Genomic DNA, 19595 nt, shown 5'->3' with positions numbered 1-19595 from the left:
TACTGTACTAAATAGAGAAAGTAATTCAGGTTCCTTTGGAGGACTGCACTGAAGCTGAATCCAGTGTCTGTGTGTAATAACTGGGATGAATACAATGGTAAGATTATCTCTGCAGCATTTATTAGTGGCTGGAAAAAGAAGAAAGTGAGTTTGGTAATTAGGAACAGGCAGTGGAGATTGCAGTACTGCTTGGAAACTGATTTTCATTACTTGCTTTTTAAAAAATGCATCTTGGAGCCGATATTGTACAAATGCCTATGCTGTAGTTGGTCGTCACTTTTCTTTGACACAGTAGTTACAGTGTGATTTAAATCCCCTTCATGTACCTTCAATCCCTTCTAATGTCGGTGTTTACTGAGTGATTCCAGTGAGAGAAGGTTTCGCAGGCCGGGTAAAGCGAACCGGAGCAGCACTAATGCCACTGCTAATGCCTGGAATGAAGCTTTTACAGGGGGCACTAATGTGATAGGTCTCGGCCACTGGAGCAACAACACTGTGTGACCCGTCATCTGTGTGTCTGTATATAGTCTGTTAGCCTATCCATAAACACCCATCGGGGTGTTTATTTGTATCAGTAAAGACACATTGGAGGGCTTGCTCCAAGAATGGCTGATCTTGTAAGCGTTCAGCGTGAGGGCATTGTCCACAGGAGCACCGTGGACACAGCAGCACAATGACGAATAACTGATGAGACAGACTGGGTGAGAGGGTGGGGAGAGGAGATAGAGAGAGAGAGAGAGAGAGAGAGAAAGCAGGGAGAGAAAGCGGGGAGAGAAAGCGGGACTCAAAGAAAGAGGGATTGTGACTGGGGGGGTCTAAGAGAAGGGCTGGATGAGAGAGAGAGAGAAAAAAGAAAGCAGGGATGATAGAGGCAAAAATATATAGAGAGAGAGCCGTGGGGTGGAAGAGAGGGAACAGAGAGAGAAGGAGAGGCTGAGATGGAGGAAAAGGAGAGGGAAGAGGCAGACAGAAAGAGCGCCCTGCTAGAAGAGGGAGAGGGGCGCTCCTATCGGCTGAAACAAATCTGTGTGTACAGCTGCCAGTGGAAAAAGAAAGCCAATGTGGAATTCAGAAGTGTGTGTGTGTGTGTGTGTGTGTGCCGGTGTGGTGTCTGTAAACGCACGCAGAATGCTTACGCATACATGGCTCATTTTGCGCTAGCATGCGTTGGGAGGGGGGGCTGTGAGGTGGCCATTGCGACAAGCAATAAAGCGAGTCAGTGTTTGGGAGTCGGAGAAAGAGGGAGGGAGCGAGGAAGAAGACAGAGAGAGAGAGGGAGAGAGAGAGGAGGGAACAGAGGAGAGGGTGGGTTAAGGTTTGGATGTTTTTCTCCCCTCAAGGCATGTAGGCTGCAGTTGCAGATTCCACTGCTTGGCTTCACAGTATCTTCATAGATGGAATGGTTTGGCAAACAGCAGATTCCCCTCTCTGGCTTGTGTACATTACTGTATAGCTGAGGCTGCATGATTTGCTCAGCACACACTTGATTGTGTATGCTGCTGCATGTAAGTTTGTATGTTTTTAGAAGTGTGTGTGTATACTGTATGTATGCAGTGATGTTAGAGCTTTGTGTGTCTTAATGTGTGTCTGCATGTATATTTATGTGTGTGAAGTCTGTGTTTGTTTTTGTTTCGTGTGCGTTTTGGTCTGTGTGCACTGCGTCTCTGTGTAAGTGTGTGTGTGAGTGTGTGTGTGTGTGTAAAGACAAAGGCTGGGAGTTGGGAGCAGGTTGGAAAAGGCACTGACTAGCTGTAATGTTGTCTTCATCCCCTCACTGGGGCTGGGCGGGGGCTCGTCTATGCAGGACGGCAACACACAGATCCAGAGACAGAGACGATTCTAATTAAGGAAATCATTGGATTGTTTGAACCTGATTAGATTCTCCGTCCCACTTAACTGATGCAATCCTTCTAATGGAGACATTTGTTTCACACACTCAGTAGTTGTGATGATAGAAATGTTAGTTTTTTTGTCTAGGTAGCTGACTGACTTCTCTGTCTCTGATTGTCTGTCTCTGTCTCTGTCTGGATATCTCTACATTAATCTGGCTGAATGAGAGCTGGTTTGTAAAATTACCAATTCTTGGCTGCTGTCAGACAGTCAAATCCTGCTCTAGTCACTGGTCTCTGAGGAAATTCACTCTGTTGCCAGGCAGATTAGGAGTGAAGGCAACTTTCTCTAGAGGTACAAATGAAAATGACATTTCATTCATTCGTTCATTTATTTATCACATTTCATACAGTAAGCCTGTGCTGCAGGCCTTAAAAGCATATGGGCCACATTTTGTGCCCCCAAATGAATGTTTACTGCTGTATGTGGGCAGAAAAATACAACTGTGACAGTTTGAAAGCACATGATAGGGAGCAAGAAACGGTATTAAATCCTTAGTATTTTGTTTGTTTTTTTACCTGAAGTGAACCTAAGTTAATGGACGCATACTGCTCTTCTGTAAAGTGTCATACTGTGTACTCTAAGGTGTGACCATAACTCTGGACTTTCTCCATACAGTAGTTTCAGGAATGTGATTTCTAATCTGAAACTAGACCGTAGACTGTTTTATATGTGTGGCCTGTAAAATGTACTACTCTAGTCCTATAGACCTGCAATACACTGTGTGGTAAATTAGTTAGTTACTGATGTGTTTTGCTGTGTTTTTCATTGATTAGTGCAGCTCCTTGTCACTGAAGTCTTACTGTGACCTGTAATGTATAGCTCAAGCAACTCACACTCTGGATATACATAGACTGACCCCAAGCACTGGCCACCTTCCATTAAAAACATGTTTGGACCCACATTTAAAGCTGTACAAGTGGGTGGTAAACTATATATTAAATAAAATATATTGTATGTGGGCCTTTGATTTTAAATGACAACAAGGCAAAAATATGTTTATTGCATTTCTATTACATTTCCTAACTCACTTAATACCTTATAATAATGGTATTTTACCAGCCAGTGTTTCTTAAACTATGACTCAGGAACCAAAATAGGTCACAGGCGTTTTACTGAACCTGAAAGTTCTCCTGTGTTCTCCTATATTGTTAGGATATTGGTTTGTCTGCTCATATTATTGTCATCATGTCGAATAAGTGTCCTCAACTAGTAATATATTAACTGAATTACTCCATGATGTCATTGACTTGATTAATCATTTCAAACTCTCACCAACACACATGCTACTATTGATGTATGACTCCACAAAAACATTCCCAACTTCCCAACCCTTTGTTAGACTGTTAGCAGGTTCAACCCAAAAATGAAAACAAACCCTACCTGGCGAAATCAAAATCGGCAAAATCGGCCCAAAGCTGCTCCAACCAAGCATGAATACCAAACTCCCACAGCCAGCGAAGACACTGAATGCATCATCAATTCTTCGCTCAAGTGTCTGTGACCTTCATTTTAGTGCTCAACAGGACTTCCAGTACTAGAGTTACACCCTATCAAAGGGGTACTTCATATCTCAAGCTCACATGCACATAGACAAATACCTGCGCACACACACACACACACACACACACACACACACACACACAAATACCCCAGAGAAATTCTTTAGAGACAAACTGGGATCACAGAAAGGCACCCTGCTTCTTCTGGCTGCCTGGCTGCTGTCTGATAAGCGTTTGCCCTGGAACATCGTCTCACTGCGAAGGCCTTGAGTAATACAGGCTCTATCTGTATCGCCCCTCGTCCCAGGCCAACCTGCTCACACAACAACCTGGTTTCTATTACAGAGCCAAAAGGGCCTTTTCAATTCATAAAGCCACTCAGCTTGCAGCATAAACAACATCTATGATTATTCTTTCTATCTAGTCGCTAGTAGAGATTTACCAGCTGGGCTGTAGTTTCAAACAGAAAACTTTAAAACAGCCGGTCTTCTAAACAGAGGGCAGTTTGATTAGATGGAGCCTCACTCTGGTTTACCCAAATCCCTCTAGCTGCAACTACATAAATAGAGTTTAGTTAAAATGGTATTTATTAAAATAATCTGCAACTTTTTCATATAGACAAATTGGTACTTTCTATTGCCGATTGATACCATACAGTGATTCAACCGATAACCAGTTCATGAAAGCTACATTTGCTGTTCTAAACACCTATGAGGGGGTTCGGTCCCTCTTTCCTGGGAAAAATCCTCTGCTGCACAGGAAGTGATGTGTTTTATGTTTATGGGAGCAACAACAGTGCGGTTTATTGGAATCAAAAAAACGGAAGCCGTGGTCTACATTGAGTGTCTTTATTATTACAGTAATTTGGACCAGTTCCAACATTTAGGGCAAAACACCAAAACAATGATCACTTATCACTAATGATCACTTAAGTGTCATCAAAATCAAGAAAAACAAGTCACTTTCATATCCGCACAGGCAGAACAGTCACCATACTGGACTCTGTTTGGCTGACAGCAGCAGCTCCTCTAATTCAAATGAGGTAAACCTGCTGAGTGGAGGCTTTCCACTTCAAATGCTGCAAACTTCCCTGATTGGAAGGATTTTAGTATTGTTTAGTATTGTTTCCTGGAGTTAGTCCAAAATTGCCATTAAAAAAAAAGATGGATTTTTGAATGTACAATAACTTGCAATCTAACCACTCAAACAAAATCAACTTTTAACCATGTCTACATTAAAATATTTGATCATACCTTGAATGTACAAAAGGCCACTTACTCTTTCCATGAAGTACACTGATGAGGTGAATCCATATAAAATCCATTATACCTTACTGATTTTCCTTATTAAATCTATACCAATCACAAAGGAGGAGATGTAGAGAAGCAGACAAGTTAGAGAAGGACTGTTAAGGATTGTGCAAAAGGGGCTGCAACTGAATTATCAGGAAAATGTCCCTAATATTTTGTACATGCAGTGTATATAAAAAGAGGAAACACTGAATTCTTATAATAGGGCCCCTTTAACTATCCATTTGAGATGAAACAAGAGGGGGGAAACTGCTCAACTCTCCTTCACCCCCCTTGTTTAATTTGACCGGTGGTTGTAGAAGTCTGAATTAATGGTGACCCTGAAAAGCCCCACTGGTCCTGGTGCAGAACAGTCTAATGGTCTCCGCTCAGCTGGCCGCGGTCTCAGGTGTGCTGCTTTGAGGAGGCTAATTTACTGGAAGTGACGACAGCCTTTTCCATGGAAGCCGAGGCCTGGTGTGTTTGTGTACTGCAGAAACAAACTGGTCTACACACACACACACACACAGACACACAGACACACACCTGTCACGCTGGCCCGGCCTGTGCAGTCGAGCCTTGACGGACAACGTACGAGACACCCTCACCCGAGTGACAAACGCACACATGCACACAAACCGTCTGAACACATGCTCGCCGATGAGGCTCATAAATTGAGGCACTGCAGAAGTGTTGAAACCAATCTGCTGGCTGTCCCAGGGCTGTGTGTGTGTTTGTCTGTGTGTGTGTGTGTGTGTGTGTCCTTAGTGATGAATACAGGACTCATTAGAATGCCTGTCATGTCCTTGGCGCTGCCTGCTGCGTTTCATCTGAGGCACAGTCAAGCGGCCGGCCAGATTTCAGTATCTGGGAGCAGCACTCGAGATTAAAAAGTCAAACTTAACCTCGTTCCCTTTTTTCCCCGTTCGGTCTGTTGTGATGTTCGAAAACGTTCTTCAGAAGGGAAGAGCAGCATGGAGCCAGATAAAGTTGTCACAGCCTCTTTGTAAGTACCGCAGATAGATCCTTTAAATAATGCTAGCTCCTAGTCAAATATTTAGGTAAGATTTTATAACTCCGACATGTTTTCTTTTGGCATGACAGAAAATATTACCTTTCACACAGAATATGTCAAGTTGAATTTGATCAAAAGGCAGATGATGAGGCCTCAGATTTGAGTAAAGCTTGTATTAGCATCACTTCTCTCTAAGTGTGCTACTTGTGGTGTCCCTTCTTAAAGTAAAATAAGACCAAATTCCTATTTACACTGATTTTAACCAGACACAGCAAAAGGTATGAGGGGATACAGCATCTAAGGCAAATATTTCAACCTTATTTTACCCTGTTGCATATATGCACATTCATTTATTCTGTGGAAAAGACCCTCTGTGTTGTTTCTAGGAAGCCCCCCCCTTCTCTCTCTGTCATTAGCCTGTTCCAGGAAGCAGAGGGACACACTGAGCAGCAGAACAATGATGTTTTTATGTGACAGGTGTTTATTGGATCCCCAGAACATGCAGAGATATGATTTATAGAAGGGACGGCATCATGACGGCAGTGGTGATATCATGGTTAATATTATGGCCTGCTGTGGCCTTGAACTTGTGTGTGTGTGTGTGTGTGCGTGCACTCATGGATATGTAAATAAGCAACACTGATGGTAGGGCGTAACTCTGTTAAAAAAGCATATAATATAGACAAAAAAATGAGAAGTAAGGCTGCAACTAAAGATTATTTTGATTATCGATTAATCCATCACTTATATACATAAAATGTCAAAAATAATGACAAGTGATTCTTCAAATGTCTTACTTAGTCTGACCAGCAGCCAAAAAACCCAAAGTATAATGATATGAAACAGAGAAAAGCAGCAAATCTTAGAATTTGTGAAGCTATAACCAGAAAATGTGTGGTGTTTTTACTTGATAAATTACTAATACGATTTATCGCTTATCAAAATTATAAGCGATTAATTTTCTGTCCATCGACTAATTGATTAATCGATTATGTGTAGCCTTCACATTTCGATTATGTGTCACTTACCTTCGCTCACAGAGCTCCAACACCTTCACTCTAAAGAAGCGGTATATTCCTTTATGCGGGCTGCGTGATGCTAAACGTGCCTGTGTGTGTGTGTGTGTGTGTGTGATCTCTGGAAAGTGCTCCAGTTTCCGGGATCTCTTGAGGACCCGCGCCTCAGTGATCACAGGGCTGTTTTGGGACGGGCGTTCTCTCCAGGCTCCCGTCACTATTATTAAGGACCCAGGCAGAGGCTTTTACAAACTGAGCAGGGGGGTCTGGGGTTACACCAGCCCCAGTCAAAGAATCGCTTAATCCCTGTTTAAACTATTGGCCCGGCTGACTCTCTGGAGTGCAGATTGATGAGCCGAGGTCAGTGACAGATGACTGAGGTGTAACGGAGTAAGTAAGGTAAAGTTCGTCCAAACCTGGAGACAAAAGCTGCTGTGCGTCTGTCTCAAAATGTAGTGTTTCCATAATGTAACAGCGTCCACCTCAGAATAAATACATACTGTGTGTTATTTTCTTTCGGACTGCTGCACTGAGGGTGACCGTGTTATAATGTGACATTACTGGATGGCTACAGTAGAGCTATTTTTGGCTTGCTGTTGTGTGACTTTAGGAATAGGGACAGGGTAATTCAACACAGGAGCTGAATTCATGGCTCTGGATGTGGTTGAAATGTTTAACTACCATGTGTAGTGAAGAGTTGAAGAGTTTTCTGTTTTTTACAGTGTAGACGGACCCAGACTTGCATGTCGGTGTCGATGAGGTTCAGCCCACAGCATGAGAAATAACTGTGCTGACATGTGTGGACTTGATTGAACTGAGTGTTTGTGTGTGTGTGTGTGTGTGTGTGTGTGTGTGTGTGTGTGAGAGAGAGACAGTGCACACGATGTTGACAATGACTGGCCTCTGGTCTTGGCAGGACGGGGTTAAGTCCATTTCTGTCAGTCTCATGTTTCATAGTGAGGGGGGTGTGACATTTAAATCTGGCTGAGCGGAGGAGTGTGTGTGTGTGTGTGTGTGTGTGTGTGTGTGTGTGTCTGTCTGTGTGTCTGTGTGTGTGTGTGCGTATGTGTGTGCTGGGGCGGTGGGGGTGAGGGCTTTGAGGGGAGGTTCACCGAAAATGTTATAAGTGTCATTGCTTCTCACACTGCTTGACTCTGAAAAGGTGACTCTCTCTCTCTCTCTCTCTCTCTCTCTCAGATAAGTTGTTTGGGAAGCGGCTGCTCCAGGCTGGGAGACACATCATGTCCCATAAGTCTTGGATGAAAACGGTGCCCACTGAGAACTGTGATGTCCTCATGACATTTGCAGGTGACTCACTCACACAATTACACACACACACACACACACACACACACAGACACACACACACACACAAACACACACACCAGAAATGCATGCTTGCATTATGCTGCCAAACACAAACATGCAGTATGAAACACTCTTATACTTGCATTTCTTTGCTATGTTTACCACAGCCTCAATTTTGTTTAACAGTTAAAAAAGCCTGTAAATTACATTCTCATTCTCCAGAATGAAGAATGAGAATCTATCATTCCTTTAATTTCTTTCATTTCAATTCATTTCAGGTGAATATGTGTCTCTTATAAAGCACAGAGTTCCCAAACCAACCACTGAACACCCGAAAGTGTTTTGAACCAGTACTATCTTCCAGCACAGTGGAAACGGGACCTTATCATTAAAATTGTATGTTGTTTTTGATGAAGATAATATTGATGAAGATGATGCTAAGATGACACATCAATAACCTTCTCAACAGTAGCCTGAAGTTTAGAGAAGGTTTATGATCGGAAGATTACTCGTTTAAATTTCTGAACCAGTAGAGGAAGCAGAGAGGAAGAGTCCTCCTCATCCTCACCAACTCACATCAAAGTGTTCATTAGTGCGACACTTAACCTCCAGCTGCTCAGTAACATTAGTGCAAGACTGTGGGTGTACTGTATGGATGGAAATGTGTTTTTATTTTGTCTTCTCTGCCACAGACAGTACAGATGACCACACGTTGCTATGGCTACTGAACCACATCCGGCTGGGAATCCCAGAGCTCATCATCCAAATCCGACACCATAAGCACACACGAGTCTACGCATTCTTCGTCACCGCTACATATGAAAAGTAAGCAGTCGGCTCAGAGGAGAGTTCTGCTCTATACACAGGCTGTCTATTGTTATTCATTCATTCATTCAGTACTTCATTTTCTTTATGCGCTTATTCCTTTTCAGGGTCACGGGAGGCTGGGATGTATTTGCTGCTGTTCTAATTTAAATTGACAAAACTAAGGAACAGAATACAATAAATGAGTGAAAAAAGGAAAAGTATGAAAAAGAAAAAAATATGATTCAATAGATAAAAAGTTAAATAACAGTAATCCTAATACATCCCCTCCCAGAAAAAAAGTAAATATAAATATTAAGAATTAAAAAAAAATGAGGTGGAGCATTTTGAAGTTCAAGTTCAAGTTTGTTTATTTATATAGCCCTTTATCGCATGTACTGTATGTCTCAAAGGACTTTACAGAGAATGAACCTAACTAGATCTAACTGATCAACAACCAACCATAGAACAGAATGATAAAGGACAAACATCAGGAAAAGCACAAGACTTTATCAAGTATACATAAATTAGAGATTATTACAAAGCTATGGTACATGTAGAATTTCACTAAATTTCACTATTTCATAAAAGATCTCTGACTTCCCTTTGATAGTGAACGTCAACTATTAGCATCAGTTGATCAGTACTCCAAGCCGGCTGTATTATGCTGTAGTCGTGTATGAACTTGCTCATCGTATCTGAAAACCACCCTTGTCTTTTCTGGCCTGACTGTGATGTTACACAGGCAGTGTGGTCGCTGCTGTTTGAACTGCAGCTGTATGACTTAATCACCCTGCCTATTTGTTTCCATTAGAATGGGTTCTGGGCTACAGTGAAGATAGAGTTACTGCTGACAGGTGTCTGGTTACTGGGTCGTCCTCTTAGGGTAACTAGAGTTTACCTTTGACTTTTACCTGGAGCGCAGCACCTTGTGACTTGTCACTCTTGCCATTCCTGTACGATGAAGTCGATCTGATGTCAAAAACATCCAGAAATGGACAAAGAAGCTGCAGCAGTAACTTCACACCACAGAAACAAAATGAACTAACAAACCGATGAGTAAATACTGCAGTATATATAACTTCCTCTGTAGGTAGTTTGAGGTTATTTATATGTGCGTATTTTGGGATTAAGATGTATTCAAAGACAAAAATATCCCTGTTGTTCTGTGCCAGGGACTCCAGCATAATACAGGTACCTTACTTTATCATGGTATTATACATATTTAGTACGGCACAGCAGTCTAGCTCTTACACGCTGAATCATTAGTAAAGCTGCCATGGTTCCTGGTTTAACAGGCACCACTCCTCTGCTTCTGGCTGTTGCACCGTGGATTATTTAACGTCTTACAGAAGGTTAGAGTCAGGCTAAACAGTATGAATTGTATTTTCTCTGATTACACTGCCCAGACCGGGTCCGACGGAGCTCAGTTCCCTTTTTTTTTTGGCAAATCCCCCATGGGATTTGGGGATGAGCGCAGGGTCAATTTAATCATAGTGTAGACTTTAGTGTATAAAAACGGAGAAATACAATCCAGGGGAGCAGGGTGGCACTCACTGCTCCGTAATGCATTTCACCGCTTGTCAGATGTTAAGTCCGCTTTGCTGACTGTGCATTTAACAAGGGCCTCGCAAAAAACCCAGAGAGTCTCAAGCAAGCCTTTTTACCTATGAATGGAATAGGAATAGACAGGTGGATCTGGCCAGAAGGAAAGACGAGAGAGGCAGAGAGAGACTGAGAGAGACAAAGAGAGAGAGAGAGAGACAGAGAGAGAGAGAGAGAGACAAAGAGAGGAGTGGTAGGGAGGGAAAAGAGGCGGGGGATGGAGCCAACGCTCGCTGAAAGTGTGCCAGTGTGTTTTAAATGAACAGCTCAAGGCAGATTGCCGTGTGACACCATGCATGCTCTCTCCTGACACACACACACTCACACACACACATGCAGGTAGATGGGCTGACCTACATTTTAAGTGATAGAAAAGATAACCCAGAAACTATGCCATCATCTCTAATTCACCTTGAATAGTAATTCCCGTTGCATAGTGAAGCAGCGAGAATGTGGGTTTGCCTGTGTGAGAGTAACGGCCGACTGGGGGCTGCAGGTGGTTTGCTGGGCTATTGTGTCAAGTGAAACTGAACTGTTTTATCCATCATACATAGGCATATTTACTGTAATATTATCCCCCCAACTGTGATAGTATTATTCTCGCTTTTGGGTTTGGAATTGATTCGGTGTTACATAATCATTTTGAATTACATTCGTATCAGGTATGGTAGCATTAAGGTGGCAGAGTGGCTCCTCAACTGGGGAACCTGGCTTCAGTTCACCTCTGGTTGTCACATTATTGTTATTTCTTTTTTTTTGCTAGTAACGCAGGATTTTCAACACAGTCTCTTGAGGGAGAGAAGCAACCATCCAGCAGCAGTGTTGCTGCTTGGGCCGTTTCCAAAACCCATCTCCATTTCTTGCAGTGAAAACAAGTCCAGTAGAAAGCGCAATTAGCGAACACTCTCAGTCAGACACTAATGTACAGGTGTCTCCCTCCTTCTCCTCCTCCCCCTCCTCTTCCTCTCTTACCTGACATGCCATCCATTATCCATTCCTCAGCTCTGACTTGGCTATTTATTCCACTGCGTTCTGCTGAGTTTTACATTACGTCTGATGGATATTTTTGCCAAATTAGCATAAACCCACAGCGCTGCTCTTTTTGCAGCCCTCCCTCAGCAGTATTCCACTCTCTCTCTCACAAGGTTAGCCTCGTCCACGCGCCGTCTTTGACCGCGTCTCCAAATTAAGACCCCTTGTATTTAGAGAGAGAGAGCGAGTGGAAAAAGGCAATAAAGTTTTTGATTAAATAAGAGGTTGGGCGCCAGAGAGGGAGGTGAGGGAGAATCTCATTAAGATTCCTGGCAGCGGCAGGAGCTGCACACCTCTGAAAGGCCTCGCCGTTATTGGCTTGGATTACTAAACAGTTGGTCTGAACAGATACAGCCTTGCTTTTCTCTCAGACGAGGACCTTTGCTGTTATCATGGTGCGGGCTAAGCAGTATTCAGCGGTGGTACAGAAGCTTACACCTCACATTTCTGCTGTAATCCATCATGGTGTTGAACGCACCTCACTGTACTGGTCCTCCATGTGGCTGTAGCTGCATGATGGATGGACGTTACAGGCCCACCTAGGCTGTGTTTCTGTGTGTGTGTGTGTGTGTGTGTGTGTTTGTGTGTGTGTGTGTGTGTGTGTTTATATGTGTGTGAGAGAGGTGAGCTGTCAGCCAGTAGGGAACAGAGGGCGTGGTGCTGCATTATTATTGTGATTTCAGCACAAAGCCACTGGGAAGGACAGAAGGAGAGGAGAGCAGGATGATGGGGTGAAGGGGGATGGGGGGGGGGGGGGGGGGAGTGGTGAGAGAAAAGGAGCGGAGAGAAGATGGAGAGATAAAGGGATGGAGAGTGAAGGTGAGAGGGGAGGAGAGCGGGGGGAAGGGAAGAGAGGAAGGAGGATGGAGAGAGGGGAGGAGGGGAGGAAGGCATGAAGGGTGAAGAGGAGAGAGCAGGGGAGGATGGGAAATGAGATGATCAGAGAGGGTGATGAGGTGAGGGTGTGAGAGAAGGAGAGTTGGGGGACTTGTGTGTTGTGTGTTTGTTTGTGCATATATGTGTGTGTGTGTGTGTGTGTGTGTGTGTGGTGTGTAGGGGCTTAAAGGAAAATTCCACCCTAAAACACTTTCACACAAACCAGCTATTGGCACTGTACCTTGCATTTCTGGGCCCAGTTTGTTGTTTGGTGGTGTATATTTCTTATTCCTGGGATAACTGGCCAAACCTAGACAATGTGACATCACATATAGACTACAATTGAGTTTAATAGCAGAACATCTCTCAGCTATCTGAAACATCAACAGTAAACGTCAGGTTTTGGTGTGAGTCAGAATCGAAGAGAAAAAGCTTCTTTCTAGACTCACCATTTTGCACCAACAGTCACACAGGGAGAAATCCATTGTAGAAGAGGAAGAGAGACCAATTTCTCCACTGACAGTAGCCTCAACAGACCAGAATGCAATGCAGCAACAAGACATATTGAGGTTGGGTTTTTCCTTTAACGTCTCTCTCTCTCTCTCTCTCTCTGCAGTTTGTTGCGAGGTGCTGAGGAGATGGGACTGAGGAAAGCTGTGAAGCCAGAGTTTGGAGGAGGAACACGCAGCTTCTCCTGTGAGGAGGACTACATCTATGAGAACATCGAGAGCGAGCTGTGCTTCTTTACCTCACAGGTTAGTGTTAGTGCACAAACACACACACACACACACACACACACACACACACACACACACACACACACATACACTACCCTCACCCTCTTTCTCTGTCGTTTGTTCCCTACAGGAAAGGCAGAGCATCATTAAGTACTGGCTGGACAATCTACGTGCCAAACAGGGGGAGGTGCTTCATAATATCAACTTCCTAGAGGGCCAGCCAATCAGTAAGCACCATCAGTTAACAGTCCGGTATTACCAGACACTTGATGTTTGTCTTTATTAAACAGAGGGCAGTTCTCTGGTAAGCTTTGAAAACAACCCTCCAGTTGGTTTTGGCCTACGCCCACAAGGATCCAAACATGATGGATCTGATCGCCTTACAACAGCAAATAGCATTTGTTTTCTTTCTCTGTATCTACTCTGCTTCCATGTGCATTTCTATCTCTCTCTCTGTCTCTCTCTCTCTCTCTCTTTCTCTCTCTCTTTCTTTCTCTAAAGTAAAGTGAGCATAAGAGTATGATCACATGATTAAAGAAAATACAAGTACAAGTTGTCACATGTACCCTACAATGTAACATTAGGTAGATACGTTGTACATGTAATATGTATGTATTAATACATTCATCTGCATGTTGGAATATTATAGCTGTAAAGCGTAAGTGTAAGCTTTACACTACTTACGTATTTTGCCTTGCAGTGTGGCTGGAGTAGACAAACTTAGCTGCTCGCCAATGCAGTATTTTTATCCTCTCCCAACAAAAAAGGAAGCTTTTTATTATTTAGCAAGGTCATGAAACCTGGAATAGCTTTTTCAGAATATTTTATTCTTATGTCATTGTATTTGAACCCCCCCCCCTCTCTCTCTCTCTCTCTCCAGTCCCTGAGCTGAGTGCGCGAGGTGTGATCCAGCAGGTGTTTCCTCTCCATGAGCAGAGGATCCTCAGTCAGCTGATGAAGTCTTGGGTCCAGGCCGTTTGTGAGAAACAGCCCTTAGGTCAGTGGAACAACACACACACACACACACACACACACACGTATGCAGACACACACAACAATATCATGACTTAACATAAAAACCAGTACGACCACAAGAAAGCAATACTTTTGACACTTTTCCCATCCCATATTTTGCTCATGTTTCCTTCCTCACTACTTTTTTTTATTCTGCACTACAGTGTATTATGTTATAATGACTATAATAAATTAACTTATTCATTGTGTTTTTTCTTTCCTCTGTGTCTGGTGTTTGCAGATGATATCTGTGACTACTTTGGGGTGAAGATCGCCATGTATTTTGCCTGGCTGGGTTTCTACACCACTTCCATGCTATATCCTGCTGTCATCGGCTTTGTGCTGTGGATGCTCACTGAGTCAGACCAGGTGAGGAGAAAACACATGGCATCAACCCTTTTTTTGTGAAAAAAGGGTTGACGCCCCTACACTTTTCAGGATAACTATCTCCCATTCTTTCCAGAGACAAGTTTACAAATACAGGAAAAGAAAACTTACAGTACTCTGATGAGTAAAGGTGTAGGATACATTGTTCCTGGAACAGTGCAGAGCATGCTTTTTGGTAGGGCATTTCACAGAAGAAATGTTGAAAAGTAGCTGTAGATATTTGGGGAAATTAAAGATAACAGTAAGTATTAAGAACAGGGGTTTGCTTTGTATGTTTTACAGTTCATGATTTGAGCTCAGGGTTTGGAACCATTTGATTTTCACAGTCAAGTGGATGTGTGTTTGTGTGTGTGTGTGTCCTTCAGACAAGCCGTGACATCTGCTGTGTGGTGTTTGCGCTGTTCAACGTGGTGTGGGCCACTCTGTTCCTGGAGCGGTGGAAGAGGAGGGGGGCGGAGCTGGCCTACAAGTGGGGAACACTGGACACCCCCGCTGAGTCCCTGGAGGAGCCACGGCCACAGTTTAGGGTGAGAGGAGCTGTCTCTCTCTCCTCTCCTCTCCTCTCCTCTCCTTTCCTCCTCTTTCATGCCCTTTCATACTTTTCCCCCTCTCTTCCCCCTGCAGGGAGTGAAGCGCTGCAGTCCCATAACGGGATGTGAGGAGTTCTACTACCCTCCGTGGCGGAGGCGCGTGTTCAGGTGGCTGGTCAGCCTGCCCATCTGTATCCTCTGCCTCTGTTTCGTCTTCCTGGCTATGCTCATCTGCTTCGAGCTGCAGGTCGGTCAGTTGTCAGAATCTGAGATATGTGTCTGCTGCCTGTGTGGATGTAGCAGTAGTCGTTTCCACACCATACATCTATCCTGCTTTAGTGCTGCAGAATCCCTTTTAAGGATGGATGCACCGGTGCAGGAAGTATTGTCAAAAGTCTGATTTCTGTGATGGTTATGTATTATTACTTGACCCTAACGATGGGGGAATTAATTTAGCATTGTACAGTGCACTGCAATTATGTCAAAGTACAGTACAAGAGAAAATGTCATCTCCTTCAAATTGTAGGTCTGTGCTACAGGACCTCAATGGAAATAAGGGTCACCAAAACATTTTGTGCTATTCTCTTGTCCTTCACAAAACAAAAGAGTAGTGTTCTTATGTTATTTTTGGCTACCTCACTGTTTCCTTAATGTCTTCCCAGTCCCTTACTTAATGAAATATACCTAAACAAACTTGCAAACAGACAAGAATAAATGCCAATAATCACCAATGGCAGAAGTGAAGAATGGATAATCAATGGCATGTTCATGTGAGAGAGTTAGGAGGACATTTTCTGTACTTTTGTCTTCCTGAACACAGAGTGAATGTACTTAGAGCTTGAACTGCCTATTTCATATCTGGGAGCGAACAGAAGCCTGTACATGCTGTGCAGCATTGTTGTTCCTGTCTGTGCTGTCTTGGCGTTGACCAGTGAGTTCAGTGAAAAGCTGTGATTGTGTTTCTGCAGGAGTTTGTGATGGGGATCAAGGAAATGCCTCGGCTAGCCCGCTTCATCCCCAAAATCATGCTGGCTATCACTGTGACTGCATGTGACGAGGTGTACAGGAAAATCGCCTGCTGGCTCAATGACATGGGTGAGATTCAAGCTTCCACGTTTATTGCCGTATCAATTAAAGACAGTGCATACTTGCGTTAAAAGTGTGGAACATCATTAACTCCACATTCAATTGGTCTAAAAAAAAAAAGAATATTCTTAAAGATTATCTCATTGAAAGATTGTTTTCATAAAAGACATTCTTCGATGCCCTTCAAGGATCCTTAATACTGTTTCTTTCAAATGCTACTAAAGAGAAAATGAGAGTTTTCATTTTGCAGTATTGTACATTTTGTAAGAGAAAGTATGTTCAGTTTACTATTTTATGTTGACACAGTTGTGCTGGTGCAGTAGTACTGATAATGCTGACAGTGTGTTTTTTGCATTGTGCTTCCACAGAAAACTACAGACTCCAGAGTGCCTATGAGAAAAATCTCATCATCAAAATGGTTCTTGTGAGTGGCTGTTTATCAAATGAAATGTATCATAACGATGTGATTTGCAATCTAATTTTTTAAACAAGTTTCCATATTCACACCAGCATATTGCCTCTCTTCATGACACCTAATTCTTCCTTTCTCTTGCAGTTTCAGTTTGTAAATTCTTATCTCAGCCTTTTTTACATTGGATTCTACCTCAAAGACATGGAGCGCCTGAAAGAGGTAGGAAACATTTCTCCATCACGCATCAGCAGATTCTTTTCACCTCCACCATCTGTCATTGTCCCATCCACTAAAATCCCTCCCTCCTCACATGTATTCCTCGCTCTCCACTCTGCATCTTTTTACATGTATTCCTCACTGTCCATCTATGCATTCTGCTCTCCATCTCTCTATCCATCCCTCCGTTTCTCCCTCTGTGGAAGATGATGCTGGTGTTGTTTCTGTGCAAGAGTCTGCTGAGGCAGGTCCGGGCAAATGTGCTGCCTTTCCTCTTCCTCAAGATCCTGATGCTTGTGGTCTCGATCCCCTGGGTCTTCAGGGCTTTGCTCGGGTCCAAAGTATAACTCTGGGGTTGGAGGTCAAAGGTCAATTCCAGACCGGCCTGACCACCCTAGCCCCATGCATGCCGCGTGTCAGGCATGTCATGAGCTACCAACCTGCTAGATGTTATGAACATCTTAGCTCTGTCTTGTTGTGCATTTGTAGGGATTACAAGCGCATGTATGATATCTGGTGGTTTTTATGAAATGTTCCGGTTGGTGTTTCAACTTTCCCTGCTTGGTGCATACATGGCCTGTTTGATGCAATGGTGAATTTTAACTTGATAGTCTGTAGATTAGACTTGCAATGTCAGTTATGCCTGGGTTTTTACATGCTCGGTGTTTTCTGTGTGCTTTAGTTTGTGTCTGATTGAAACCCTCTGAATCCTCCCCCCATCTTCATGATATTCTCCCTTTCACTTCACATGCCTATCTGGCCATCATTCAATATTATTTGAGTATTGTTGCCATCCGTCTTTTCCCTGTCTAACTAATAGTCACGGTGGATTTCTTTATTGCCCTTTCTTTAAGTGCAGTTTGTGCGAATTGTTTTTTCCAATAAGACTCACCACTCATGCCTCCATTTCTCACTCTGTCTGTCAGTTTCTGTTACACTCTCAGCTGGTGTGCCACCTCTCTTACACCCATTGAGCTTGTCATGATCTGTTTCCATCACCTGCGCTGCTTTTATAGTTTCCCCAATCCTAACCAGTACAGCCATGTTTCCACAAATATTTGCTGCAGCATGTTTACTTTTCGTCTCGCGTATGCCTGTATGTCTGAATATAAAACAACCTGGCGTTCTGTCTGAACAAACACTGACTTTGCCAGTGTTTGTTGCAACTCTGGGGTATCTGTGGTGAGAACAGTATCTCCTCCCATCATTGGCTGAAAATAAGTTCTGTCCGTGTCCTTGTCTGGAATTTATTGTGGTTTTGAGTTTGCATTCTGTGCTGTAGCTACAGTAGATAATGCGTCAGCGTTATTTGACTTGGAATGAATTGCTGTTAGATTAAAGTCAATAAAGGATAGTAAGCTTTGCGCCGCCTTGTATCACTTTGTCTGCAATTTTGTAAAGTGTATAGCTTTTGTGTCTGTATGAAAGGGCCGCCAAGATATACCCACCGCTTGGTTGTGAGTGTTGAGTGAAACTCATTTGTCATTTTGGTTCTTCCCATTGTGTGTGACTTGCATTTGTTCTGCAAGGTATTAGTGTTATTAAGTCCTTCAGTCTGAGTATCCGTAGCGCTTCTTTTGGATGCTCTGATTCCTTGTGCAGTACTCTGTGTTCAGTCAGGCAGCAACACTTCATTCCTTGTGACTGTTCCTCTCTGTCTCCCCTTGTCAGATGCTGGCCACTCTGCTCATCATACGCCAGTTCCTCCAAAATGTGAAGGAGGTGCTGCAGCCTTACCTGTATGAGCGCCACAAGCTGGGCGAGCTCACACTGCGAGCCGTGTGGGACCTGCTGCTCTCGGCGCTGCTCAAATACGCCCGGCTGGCAGCAGGGAAAGCCCAGGCCTCTCCCACCGACCAGACCATGCCAGGACCCGGCCTGAGGGGCACCCGGCCCGGGGTGGGACACCCAGACAGAAGGTGAAATTCATTACTTATACTCTCATTCAATCAATACAAATGAATGCATACACTTAAATAAAATACACATGTAGAGGTGCAAGGGACTGACTAAAACTATTACTTAAAATTATACATTTAGTTAAATTGATACATTATAATAAGCATATAACAGGGTTCCTATGGGCATTGAAAAGGCCTTAACAGTCTTTGAAAATGAGTAGATGGCCTTGAAAGGATCTGAAAGGATCTTTGTTTTTAATAAAATGCAGCACTCAAAGTCATCAATATGCCTCAGCTCAGTTATTTCAAAGTTAATGAATTCACCTTCATTTTTTTTATTTGTCATGATCATAAGTAAAAAAAATTATGTAGAAAATTGACCAAGGTCATGTCTTACCCCAAAACATTTTGAGTCCTTGAATTTCACCAGACAAGGCCTTGAAAGTACTTTAATCTGAACCCTGATATACTAAGGATACAGGAGAGACTAGAGGGAAGGTGAATTTGATTGGCGTAAAAAAAACATAGTCACATTTATACATCTACAGTTGTCACTCACAGCGACATTCAAAGCATGAGTCACTTAAAACCAGAGAAGCTCAGGTGCAAATGGAAAGCAACTTTATCTGTATGGACCTATGACATGTGCACAGCATGCAGTTATGACTCACGCCAGCCGGCACCGAGTGAATACACCATCAGAACGCTCACTTTTTGCCTTCGTCCCATCCCAGGGAGAAGAAGTGTCTGAACGGGGGCTGCGGGGTGCCTGATGAGGAGGAGGGAGGGGAGAGGGACGAGGCCGACAGCGGGAGGTTCAGTGAAGGAGAGACGGAGGAGGAAAGTCTGATAGACTGCGGTTTGAAGTTGAGGAAGGTCAGCTTCATAGAGAAGGTACGCTGCACCACACTCTATATTAACATAATAACTTTGTGCGATGTTAATATGCTTTTATTGTAGCACTTTGTTCATTTG

General features: G+C 43.4%; 1 protein-coding gene across 1 annotated transcript in view; it reads left to right on the top strand.

Annotated features, from left to right (window-relative positions):
* ano8b (anoctamin 8b) overlaps positions 1 to 19595 on the top strand; it is a 34500-nt gene that overhangs the window by 10672 nt on the left and 4233 nt on the right. Inside the window, exons 2-14 of the mRNA XM_071520369.1 lie at positions 7910 to 8020; positions 8713 to 8845; positions 12954 to 13092; positions 13205 to 13301; positions 13955 to 14071; positions 14330 to 14457; positions 14841 to 15002; positions 15100 to 15252; positions 15974 to 16100; positions 16460 to 16515; positions 16648 to 16722; positions 18391 to 18638; positions 19355 to 19514. Coding sequence (XP_071376470.1) covers positions 7910 to 8020; positions 8713 to 8845; positions 12954 to 13092; positions 13205 to 13301; positions 13955 to 14071; positions 14330 to 14457; positions 14841 to 15002; positions 15100 to 15252; positions 15974 to 16100; positions 16460 to 16515; positions 16648 to 16722; positions 18391 to 18638; positions 19355 to 19514 — 1706 coding nt within the window. The remainder of the gene's footprint in view (positions 1 to 7909; positions 8021 to 8712; positions 8846 to 12953; positions 13093 to 13204; positions 13302 to 13954; positions 14072 to 14329; positions 14458 to 14840; positions 15003 to 15099; positions 15253 to 15973; positions 16101 to 16459; positions 16516 to 16647; positions 16723 to 18390; positions 18639 to 19354; positions 19515 to 19595) is intronic.

This window comes from Centroberyx affinis, unplaced genomic scaffold (assembly GCF_046629955.1).
Source record: "Centroberyx affinis isolate AG114_WGS23_722 - 3 ecotype Tasmania unplaced genomic scaffold, CSIRO-AGI_Caff_v1 ptg000793l_1, whole genome shotgun sequence".
Lineage (NCBI taxonomy): Eukaryota > Metazoa > Chordata > Actinopteri > Beryciformes > Berycidae > Centroberyx > Centroberyx affinis.
Note: the sequence above shows the minus strand (reverse complement) of the source record. Positions and strands in the feature narration are given on the sequence as shown.